The sequence below is a fragment of the Triticum aestivum genome, chromosome 1B (genome assembly GCF_018294505.1).
Source record: "Triticum aestivum cultivar Chinese Spring chromosome 1B, IWGSC CS RefSeq v2.1, whole genome shotgun sequence".
Taxonomy (NCBI): Eukaryota; Viridiplantae; Streptophyta; class Magnoliopsida; order Poales; family Poaceae; genus Triticum; species Triticum aestivum.
In genome coordinates this window covers 124,696,662-124,708,020 of record NC_057795.1, presented here as the reverse complement: position 1 = coordinate 124,708,020, position 11,359 = coordinate 124,696,662, and the positions used below count along the sequence as shown (strand labels likewise).

Genomic DNA, 11,359 nt, shown 5'->3' with positions numbered 1-11,359 from the left:
ATACGGTTTCTATCTTAAGATAAATGCATGTCATAATGAGAAATCTCCAAATAAACACGTATATATTTCTGGTAAATCTTGAGAAATTAATCATGTATATATTGAGAAATTAATAGTATACATATATAAATTAATATGGTGTATATATATACACATATTGTATATCTTTAGACCAACGAGTTCTAGCTAGCATTCCCCGAAAAAAAAAGAGTTCTAGCTTGAGCCATACATCTGGACCACTGGACGTGACACAACCAACGGCGGGTTCGAGGCTGTGTGTCCATCTACGAAAGGGTGGGTGTGAGTTCAGGTAGGGTGTGAGTTCTAGTGATCTATCTCTAAGAATTCTTTGAAAAATAATTCCCTCCACTCACCAACTACACGGGTAATGATTACAGCCATAAGAGTTTCAAAGTCATCTGGCGTTGTTAGTCTATCTCTAAAAAATATTCTTGCTCTCTTTGACAGTCCACCTATGTATTTTACTTGCATTTTTTTGGCAAGGATATTTTACTTGCAAGTTAACGCGTAGTTAACATTAGCCCATAGTGATGCAAGAGGAGATGTGAAAGTGTCATTCTGCTCGTAGATGGACACGCGTAGTAAATTCTGAACAATAGCAAAAAAAAGTTGAAGTTTTTTGGAGAGAAACATTCTTAAGTGTTCTCCACTTCTCCTTACACATAAGTTTTTGCGAAGAGATGACATTCACAATTCTTTGGGTAAAAAAATATAGGCACTCCAAAAATGCTTCAAAAATAGCATTCTCAGAGTACTAATTTTGTTTTTTCTCCCTACTATGTAATCTTTGTCAAGCAAGTGACACCGCGGAGGCCATGGACGTCAAGTACCCCAGCGGCTCTGTCAAGAGGCAGGCGGCCGTGGCGCCCACGGTGCAAGAGGTGAAGTACAACGAGTGCGGCAGGAACCACGCTCTGGCTAGCGGTGGGCATGTCGTGGATGGCTGCGGGGAGTGGATGCCGCTGGGGGACCTCAACCCCGCCGACGCGTCGTCGTACAAGTGTGCAGCCTGCGGCTGCCACCGCAGCTTCCACCGCAAGGTGATGACGGAGAGGTCACCGCCGTTGGCGCCCATGGTGGAGACCGTGCTCCATGGCCTGCCGCAGCGCAGGAAGGAGGAGACGCCGGAGGACCGGCTCCCGGGTGTCGACTCTGATACCAACTCAGATGGCACAGAGTACGACTCGGATGCCACGGAGTATGATTCGGAAGCCACAGAGTACGACGACGAGCGCTCTATGCCCCAACCACTGCAACCTCCACCCGTGTACCATCCAGTGCAGGTGACGCAGCAGCCTCCCGCGTGCATCTCTTCTGGGCAACATAACTTCCTACCGAGGGCACTGCAGATCCAGAGGCTCCCCGCCCAGCTCTCACCGGCGACGGCGCCACCGCCCCATGGGGTTACGTCGGAGAGGAAGCGGTCCCGCACCACGTTCACCACCGACCAGAAGCTACAGATGGAGGAGCTGTCGGAGCACCTGGGGTGGCGCCTGCAGAAGCGCGACAAGGACTTCATCGAAGCAAGATGCCACGACATCGGCGTCAGCAAGAAAGTCTTCAGGAACTGGATGAACAACAAGAAGCGCAAGCCCCCCAGCGGCCACAATGCCTCCGCCGCAACCTCATCTACTGTTGGACCGTCCCGTCTCCGTCTTCCCCCACCACCATCACACCACCAGTGTTAGAATAAATCTTGTATGTGTCTAGTTTTCTCTACCATGGCAACATTCGGCTGCCATGGAAGCATTTATCTGTTATGCTACCGTGGGATGTTTTTCGGCTGCCATGAAAAGCCTTTTTATGTTAGCGTTTTTTGCTGGTAGGCTCAACTACTTTGAGCGATTTTCGTGGCGCGGCCGATCCATCCGTGAGATGTCACAAATCTGCCGGGGTCATGGGCATTGCACGTTTCCCTTGTACCAGAATAAAATGAGGTGAAAGAAATGAAAAAAATCGCAATTGCACGCGGCGCGAAAAGCACGCATCCATGCACAGGAACGTGGAACGGACGGTTCATATCGAGGCATCGGGTCAAGAGGAGCTCATTATTTATCACTCCAACCTCGATTTTCGTGGCGCGATCAATCCGTCCGTGGGATGTCACAAACCTGTCAAGGTCGTGGGCATTGCACGTTTCCCTTATACCAGAATAAATGAAGGTGAAAGAAATGAGAAAAATCCCAATTGCACGCGGTGCGAAAAGCACGCATCCATGCACAGGAACCTGGATCGGACAGTTCATATTGAGGCATCGGGTCAAGAGAAGCTCATTATTTATCACACTCCAACCTCCATTAGCCCGTTTCATGTTCATCACTTTTTTGATCTTAGTCACTGGAGGCTAGGCTTGGCTCCAGATTAACGTTCCAGTCCTACGCCACCATCCAAAAACGTGGCCTTTGCTACAGGCTTGGTTGCATGCATTACTGCTGATTAGTACCCAGCTTATAAGAAACTAATGCATACCCATCTTAAGAAACTAATGCGTACTAGCTAGTGTATATCTCTCCACATGCTATTTTGTATCTTTGGAAACTAACTAATGCATTCTAATATTACTGCTCTTTCGTCAAATATAGATTTGTATCTTTAGAAACTAATCACTAACTAATGCCAACTAGCGATAGATTTGTATCTTATAGATGCGAATTTTGTATAGATAATCTTGACAAGTTAATACATGTTGTAATATCGAAGACAACCGTATTCTTTAGTTTATATACACACACACAATTTGTATCCTGAGATAAATGCATGTAATAATAAGAAATCTCCATATATATATGAAATCTTGAGAAATTAATCGTGTATATATTGAGAAATTAATAGCGTATGTATAAAAACTAATACGGTATACATATAGTATATCTTTAGAAGCTAATGAGTTCTAGCTAGCAGTAACAACAGTGCGTTGAAGAGTCCCAAGAGAATCCATGATACGGTATACATATAGTACGTCTGTTACAGCAGAAGTTACACAAGCTTCGGAGTGCTTCCATAGGGCGTGGTCCTTCAGAGGAAGAAAATATAACAACAGCTAAACCATGTGGCTCTTAAGCAGGAGGATATCTTTTTTTTTGAAAAGGAGGTTAAACCCTCGGCCTCTGCACCAGTCGATGCATGCAGCCATCTTTATTAATTATTCCGTAAAGGTCTGACAAAAACATACATCAAATCACCCGAAGCCATCACTCACACCTACAAATTCGATAATGAGGAGTGCTCTCACTTCCCATATCTAAAACCAGTGTCATCACCGACCCATCCACATAACGTATCGGGACTAACAGTCGGTGCAGCAGACCTAAAGCGCACACCACATGCACACGTTTTAGAAGCCGACATCTTCGTCGGACCACTGGCCCATCTTCAGGAGAGAGATCCACATCATCCTTGCCAGTCCGGACATCTGTCTACGCCACCACGGCGCCTAACGGTGCCATCGCCCTGCACTCGTCCATCCAGATGCAAAGACTATGGAAGATCTATCGTGCGTAGCACCTACCAACCAGGCATGACTCAGAGTAGCACCTGTCGGCCAGGCATGACTTGACAGCTCCACCGAAGCTCCGTGCAAGACGGACCAGCTTCACCTTCTGCCTGTATCTTCCAGCGCTGCTCCACAAACGATGCTCCCAGGAGAGAAATGGCACCATAATACCGCCATCGTCTGATCTGAAAAATTATATCCTAAGGTTTCCCCTGAAGCAGTGCCCATCACCAGCAACCGTCAAGGACCCACACAGTGCCCACCGCCACTTAGCCCTCAAGGTGACGCCTTCAGGAAGGTCACGGCGTCAAGGACGCCGCCGCCGCCCAATAGAGTTAGGGTATTCACCCGAGAGGCAGAGAGCGGGGAAATGAAGGAGCAGACATAGACCGACGTCTCCAAGAAGAAAAGCGGCGCCCTTGAGCGACGTCGTCGACGAGGCCGGCCAGGGCCGACCAAGGCGTTTCCCGGAATCTGGATCTCCTCCACCAGCTTCACCCGCGGACAGGGTCCCGGCAACCAGGCCGACACCGTCAGGAACCCACAGGAGAGAAGCCCACCGACCAGGGTCGGATGACTGCGGCTAGATTTGGCACTAGAACCCACCCAGCTCCCACCGTCTGCGCGCATCAACAGCCTAACAAGCCGATCCCGACAACGCCGGCCATAGATCTGGCCGCACCCAGACCCGACACGCCTGCCGCGCCGATGACCACTCCACTCGCCGGAGTGGAGAACCGCCCCGGACGCGTAGCCATGCGTCAGCGACACCACGGGCCGCCACCCACAGCAGGACAAATTTAGGCAGGGGTCGCCCAGATCCGCCGCCATCGCGCGCCATGGCTGTCCACCACGCTGCCCCGGCAGCCATGGAGGCGCAGCCCCGCCGAGAAGCCCTGGAGCCGCCGCTCCAGCTTCCTATCTTCGCCGGCACGCCTGGCACCCAGGATCGCCGTCGCGCGCAGACTGAGTTCGCCCCCAGGATGAAGGGCGAGCCTGCCACCGCCATCCGCCGGACGAGCTTTGCTCGCCGGCTTCCTCCGGCGGCGGCTGGGAAGGACGGGTCGGGGGCGGCGATGGCTAGGGTTCGCCTGAGCCGCCCCCTGGAGGCAGCGCGAGCGCGTCAGCATTCCAGAGTTAGCTTGCTTCGTGAGGGTGAACGCAATACCAGGTATTTCTAGGCATAAGCTAAGCAGCGACAACGTATGAATAAAATAAGTGGCCTCAAAAGGGCTGGTGGTTCAGTTTGTGCAAACAACGAGGAGGACAAAGCTGAAATACAGTCGTTCTATCAAAATTTATACACCTCCCAAGATGGCCATGATATGAGCGAGCTGTTGAATTAGGTTCCAGTGAAGTTTTCACCGGAGGTGAATATTTTTTTTAGACAAGCCATTCGAAGCATAGGAGATCCATGGTGCTCTATTCCAAATGTCACCATCCAAGGCTCCAGGGGGTTGATGGGTTCACGGCAGGCTTCTTCCAGAAGCACTAGAATTTGTTGAAGGAAGATGTCACATCGGCAGTACTTGGTTGTTTGAATGGTGGTGATCTTCCTTTGGGTCTCAGTGACACATCCATTACCTTAATCCCCCAGGTCCGTCACCGCCAAATGATATCCCAATTCCTCCCAAATTGCACTGTGTCCAGTACTGTACACTAGTAGAAAACTGGACATTGATTTTTGCCCGATCAGAGCAACAGTCCCTGTCGTGTTACGAACCGGGACTAATGGGAGCATCAGCCCCGGTCCCAGCGGTTAGGACGCCGGTCGGGCCTCGGCAGGCACCAGTCCCGATTCGGCTGGGACATTTAGTCCTGGTTCTAGCCACCAACCGGGACTAAAGGGGCAGCCATCAACCGGGACTAACGGGCCTCGCTCCTGACACAATCCCTTTATTCCCAGTTGGTGTCTGGAACCGGGACTAAAGGTCAGTCTTCAGTCCCCGTTCTAGACATGAACCGGGACTAAAAAGATTCCTATATATATATATATGCTCACCCTTGCACGCTCACTCCTCTGTTTTTGGCCGACCGGCGTGTAGGAGATCTGTGCTACTCTGTTCTCACCTCCTATGCACATGAGGTGTTTGATAAAATGCCCGAGCCACACTTAAGTTTATTCCTCTCCAAGCTCGACCTCCAAGCTACATTTTCCCCAAGATTTGTTTAGGTTTGGCGGTGCACCAACTATCCAAATGTTCTAAGAGGTTAGCAACTTCATCCATTCATCTCTCAGTTCTAGTTTAGCTCATTTCAAATGCTCTAGAAGTAGAGTGGTTTGGGGATTTTAGTGGAGGTGTCTATGTGGGAGTTGTTTTAATTTAGATGCATAATTTGAGCTCAAATTAACTTTTTACAGTTTGCACATGTGTAGGGTGTCGTCCCGTCCCTATCGCAGTCCTCACTACCGTCGATCGCCCACGGCGATCTCGTCGCCGGCACCACCATGGTAAGCCTCTTGTTCTTATCTTCTTTTTAAAAGGAAAAAAAATTCTTACTTGTATGATTTAGATAGCTACTTGTATAATTTTCTTGCTTCTATTACTGTTTGTTATTATATAGTACCATGGTTTTGGTATCCGCCCCCGTCGGCTCTCGTTCGGCCTATGATTCGGATGTGGTATAGTATCTTTTATAACTATTTGTTTCATTTAGTATTTATGACAATTATGCCGACCAACGTGATATAGATGTTTTTATCTATGAGGTATGTGAACCAAAAATTCCAACCGACCCTCTTGTCGAGAGGTTAAATTTAGTTGGAAAAGAAAACAATTATTTGAAAGAAAAATTGAAAATAATTGAAGAGGAGAAGATGAAATTGGAGTTGCATGTTGTCGTTGTCGTCGATGATCACAAGATCCAGATGGATGCAATGCGCTTGAAGATTAGAAAGATTAAAAAATCTGCCACTGATAGTGAGGCTAGGTATAATTAGGCTGTTGGATCAATTGTTACCTTAGTTGCGATTTTGATCGCGCGCATTTGTTTTTGCATTTAAATGTCTTACATAGTTGTATGTTAGTTTCAATGTATGTTTTAATTAGATGCTCTAGAGAGTTTTATGTTGTTCTATGAGAACTATGTATGAACTTTATGTATTTATTTTTTCAGTAATAATATTTGATCACTACTGTAGTTTGGTTTTAATGTGATGATGAACTTGTATTAATTTGGTCATTTCTCTATTCATGATGTTCTGTAATGGTTTTCAATACACTTAATTATATAATGCACACAGATGAACCGACAATGGATGTACGGTGACCGACGCACCTCCGAGTACATTATCGGCCTGCATCATTTTCTCGAGGTTGCTGAGGCAAACAAGTAGAATGGTTTTATGTATTGTGAATGTACTGTCTGTGGGAATATGAAGGATCACTCTTCGTCGAAAACCCTTTACTTCCACCTGCTTGAGAAGGATTTCATGCCACACTATAATGTTTGGACCAAGCACAGAGAAAGAGGCGTTATGATGGAAGACAACGAAGAAGAAGAGGATGATGAAATCTATCCTATGTTCCCTGAATACGGTGATACTACTGAAGAAGAGGGGGAAGCTGAAGATCAAGAGACACCAGATGTGCCCGATGATGATCTTCGTCGGATCATTGTTGATGCATAGAGAGGATGCGAAACTGAAAGGGAGAAGTTGAAGTTCGAGCGCATGTTAGAGGATCACAAAAAAGGGTTGTACCCAAATTGCGAAGATGGCAACACAAAGCTCAGTACCACACTGGAATTGCTGCAATGGAAGACAGAGAATGGTGTATTTGTCAAGGAATTTGGTTCGCTGCTGAAAATAATGAATAAGAAGCTTCCAAAGGATAACAAATTTCCTGACAGTACATATAAAGCAAAGAAGGTTCTCTGCCCTCTAGGATTAGAGGTGCAGAAGATACATGCATGCCCTAATGACTGCATCCTCTACCGCGGTGAGGAGTATGAGAATTTGAATGCATGCCCGGTATGAGGTGCATTCGGTATAAGATCAGACAAGATGACCCTGGTGATGTTGAGGGTGATCGTCCGAAGAAGAGGGTTCCTGCCAAGGTGATATGGTATGCTCCTATAATACCACGGTTGAAATGTATGTTCAGAAACAAAGTGCATGCCAAGTTGTTGCGATGGCACAAAAAAGATCGTAAGAAAGACGGAAAGTTGAGAGCACCCGTTGATGGGTCGCAGTGGAGAAAAATCAAGAGAAAGTGGTCGGACTTTGCAGGTGACACAAGGAACGTATGGTCTGGTTTAAGTGCATATGTCATTAATCCTTTTGGGGAGTAGAGCAGCAATCATAACACCTGGCCTGTGACTGTATGTATCTATAACCTTCCTCATTGGTTGTGCATGAAGCAAAAGTTCATTATGATGTCAGTGCTCTCCAAGGCGCTAAGAAACCTAGCAACATCAGTGATGTTTACCTAAGAGCATTATTTGAAGAACTTTTACAGTTATGGGCTAAAAAGGTGTACGTGTGTGGGATGAGCACAAGCAGCACGATTTGACCTATGGGCATTGCTATTTGTAACCATCAATGATTGTCCTGCTCTTAGTAACCTTTCAGGACAGACAAAAAAGGGGTACCACGCATGCACACACTGTTTAGATGAGACTGAAAGTATATATTTGCGCAAATGCAAGAAAATGTGTACTTGGGACATCGTCGATTTCTTCCGACCAAGCATGCCTTAAGAAAGAAAGGCAAGCATCTCAAAGGTGAGGCATATCACCGGAAGAAGCCCGTCCTCCGTACTGGTGATGATATACTTGATATGGTCAAGGATTTACAAGTAATCTATGGAAAGGGTCCCGACGGACAATCTGTTCTGAATGACGCTGAGGGACAATCACCCATGTGGAAGAAGAAATCTATATTTTGGGACCTACCCTATTGGAAAGACTTAGAGGTCCACTCTGCAATCGATGTGATGCACATGATGAAGAATCTTTGCGTAAACCTACTAGGCTTCTTGGGCATGTATGGGAAGACAAAAGATACACCAGAGGCACGGGAGGACCAGCAACGTATGAACAAAAAAGACGGCATGCATCCAAAGCAGTATCAAGGTCCTGCCAGCTACGCTCTTACCAAAGCAGAGAAGGAAATATTTTTTGAATGCATGCTCAGTATCAAGGTCTTGTCTGGCTTCTCGTCAAATATAAAGGGAATAATAAATATCCCAGAGAAAAAAAATTCTAGAACCTAAAGTCTCATGACTACCACATGATTATGACGCAACTGCTTTCAGTTGCATTGAGGGGGCTTATACTATAAAATGTTCGATTAGCCATTGTGAAGCTATGTGCATTCCTCAATGAAATTTCTCAGAAGGTAATCGATTCAGAAATCCTACCAAAGTTACATAATGATTTGGTCCAATGTCATCTCAGTTTCGAGTTGGTGTTCCCACCATCCTTCTTTAATATTATAAAGCATGTCCTAGTTCACCTAGTCGACGAGATTTTCATTCTCGGTGTATTTCTACACAATATGTTTCCCTTTGAGAGGTTCATGGGAGTCTTAAAGAAATATGTTCGTAACCGTGCTAGGCCAGAAGGAAGCATCTCCAAAGGCCATGAAACAAAGGAGGTCATTGCGTTTTTGTTGACTTTGTTCTTTACCTTAAGCCGATTGGTGTTCCCCAATCGTGGCATGAGGGAGACTGAGTGGAAAAGGCACGCTAGGAGCAGATTCAATAATATGTAGGGACGGGCATTCTTGGGCGCAAGCACACTACACAGTTCTATAGAATTCTACCTTGGTGGCCCCATATATCAATGAACACAAGAATATTCTACGCTCCAAACACCTGGAACAGTCTGACGCCTGGATTACACGTGAACACATCGGGACTTTCGGCGGTTGGTTGCAAACACATCTCTTGGGTAACAACATTGTTGGAGATGAGTTGTACTTGTTGGCCAGGACACCATCTTCGACTGTATTGAATTACCAAGGGTACGGGATAAATAGGAATACATTTTACATGATTGCCCAAGATAAAAAGACCACCAACCAAAACAATGGTGTCTGCTTTGATGCAACAAACACCAATAGGGCAAATGACACATATTATGGTTATATAGAGGAGATATGGGAACTTGACTATGGACGTGAATTTAAGGTCCCTTTGTTTCAGTGCAAATGGGTCAATCTAACAGGAGATGGGGTACAGGTAGACCCGCATTACGAAATGACAACAGTGGATCTCAACAATCTTGGGTACACACATGAACCATTCGTCCTAGCCAATGATGTGGCGCGGGTTTTCTATGTGAAGGACATGTCTACCAAACCAAGGAAAAGAAAAGATAAGGAAGCGAATACATCATACAATGAGCCAATTCACCACATAGTTCTTTCAGGGAAAAGAAACATCATGGGAGTGGTGGACAAGACAGACATGTCTGAAGATTGTGAAAAGTTTCATGAAATTCCTCCCTTCAAAGTGAAGACTGACCCAAGCATCATGTTAAATGATGAAGATTATCCATTGTTACGGCGCAATAAGCAAGGTACACATGCGAAGAAAAAGTGAAGACTTTCTCTCTAGTGAAGACAACATATCAGATTGTATGATAGTTCAAATAACTGTTCGACATCTACAACATAACCGAATATTTTGCACCTTTGATTCTGGGTTGAAAGCCATAGTTATGCTCCACAACTATTCTGATGATGGATTTGATCTAGAATATCACTGTAGTTACATGTCAAAAAATGAAATCCCTTTTTAATAGATGAGTTTTCGTCTGAAACCTTGATACTTCGGAAGAGATTGTCCAGTTTGTACACGAAGTGCATCCGGTTTTGTCGTAACTATCTAAACTTTTTAGCACATGCTATGTGGGTGAAATTATGATACCATGCCAAGTGTCAACCTTTTCAGAGTTCATTTGTAGTGCTTTTCAATTTCAGGGTCATTTAGCTCAAAATAAATCATCAAATCCATGAAAATAGCAAATGAAGTCAGAAAATGGTTGAAAATTGATGATGTGGCTTTGAATGGTGCATATTAGTTTAACAAAAAAGAAAAATACTAAATTAATAACTTAACAGAAAAGAAAAATATTAAACTAATAACTTAACAGAAAAGAAAAATATAACATTATTAGGTTAACAGAAAATACTAAACTAAAACCTAGCTTTAGTCCCTTTGGCGGCACCAACCGGGACTAAAGGCCTATGGCACATTTTCACACCCGTATTTAGTCCCACCTCGCCAGGTGACAAGATAGTCAACCACCTTAAATATCTAGGTCGTCCATAAGGGATAAGCTTCTGACATCAATGCATCCTTTGTAAAGGACATGGACTCTTACTACGAATCTTCTAGAAGATTCATAGTACGGGTCTATCTCCTTAATATAGAACATTTGTGCCGGCTTTTATAAAACTCTAATACCAAAAAGAATCAACTAAAAAGATTTTATAAAACTCTAGTTATGATCAAAATAATATATAAATTTTATCCAACTAAAATTTTCATAAAGTATTTTTGGTTAAAACTTTAATAGCAAAAAGAATTCAATGAAAACTACGCATGTATGCATCTGTTTAAAAGAAAACTTTAGAATTAAACCAAAAAATTGTCTATGCATCAAAATAAATTAGGTTAACAAAAATGATTAGGTTAAACTAATAACTTAATAGAAAATAAAATATAACATTATTAGGTTAACAAAAATTATTTTATAATATTCTTGTGACCAAAGAACAGTAGGGTAAACCCCCTACTATGAGTCATTTTTTCATTAATAAATAAGGGTATCAAAATACATAAAAATGGTTGTTCGGGGGACAACCAAGGAGGTACTATCTAATGAGAAGGTAGC

At 44.5% G+C, this 11,359-nt stretch overlaps 1 protein-coding gene across 1 annotated transcript; it reads left to right on the top strand.

Annotated features, from left to right (window-relative positions):
- The first annotated feature begins 836 nt into the window (after positions 1-836).
- Positions 837-1,709, top strand: LOC123077678 (zinc-finger homeodomain protein 9-like). The gene has a single exon (XM_044499975.1). The coding sequence runs from the start codon at positions 837-839 to the stop codon at positions 1,707-1,709; it is 873 nt and encodes a 290-aa protein (XP_044355910.1).
- The last annotated feature ends 9,650 nt before the right edge of the window (positions 1,710-11,359 follow it).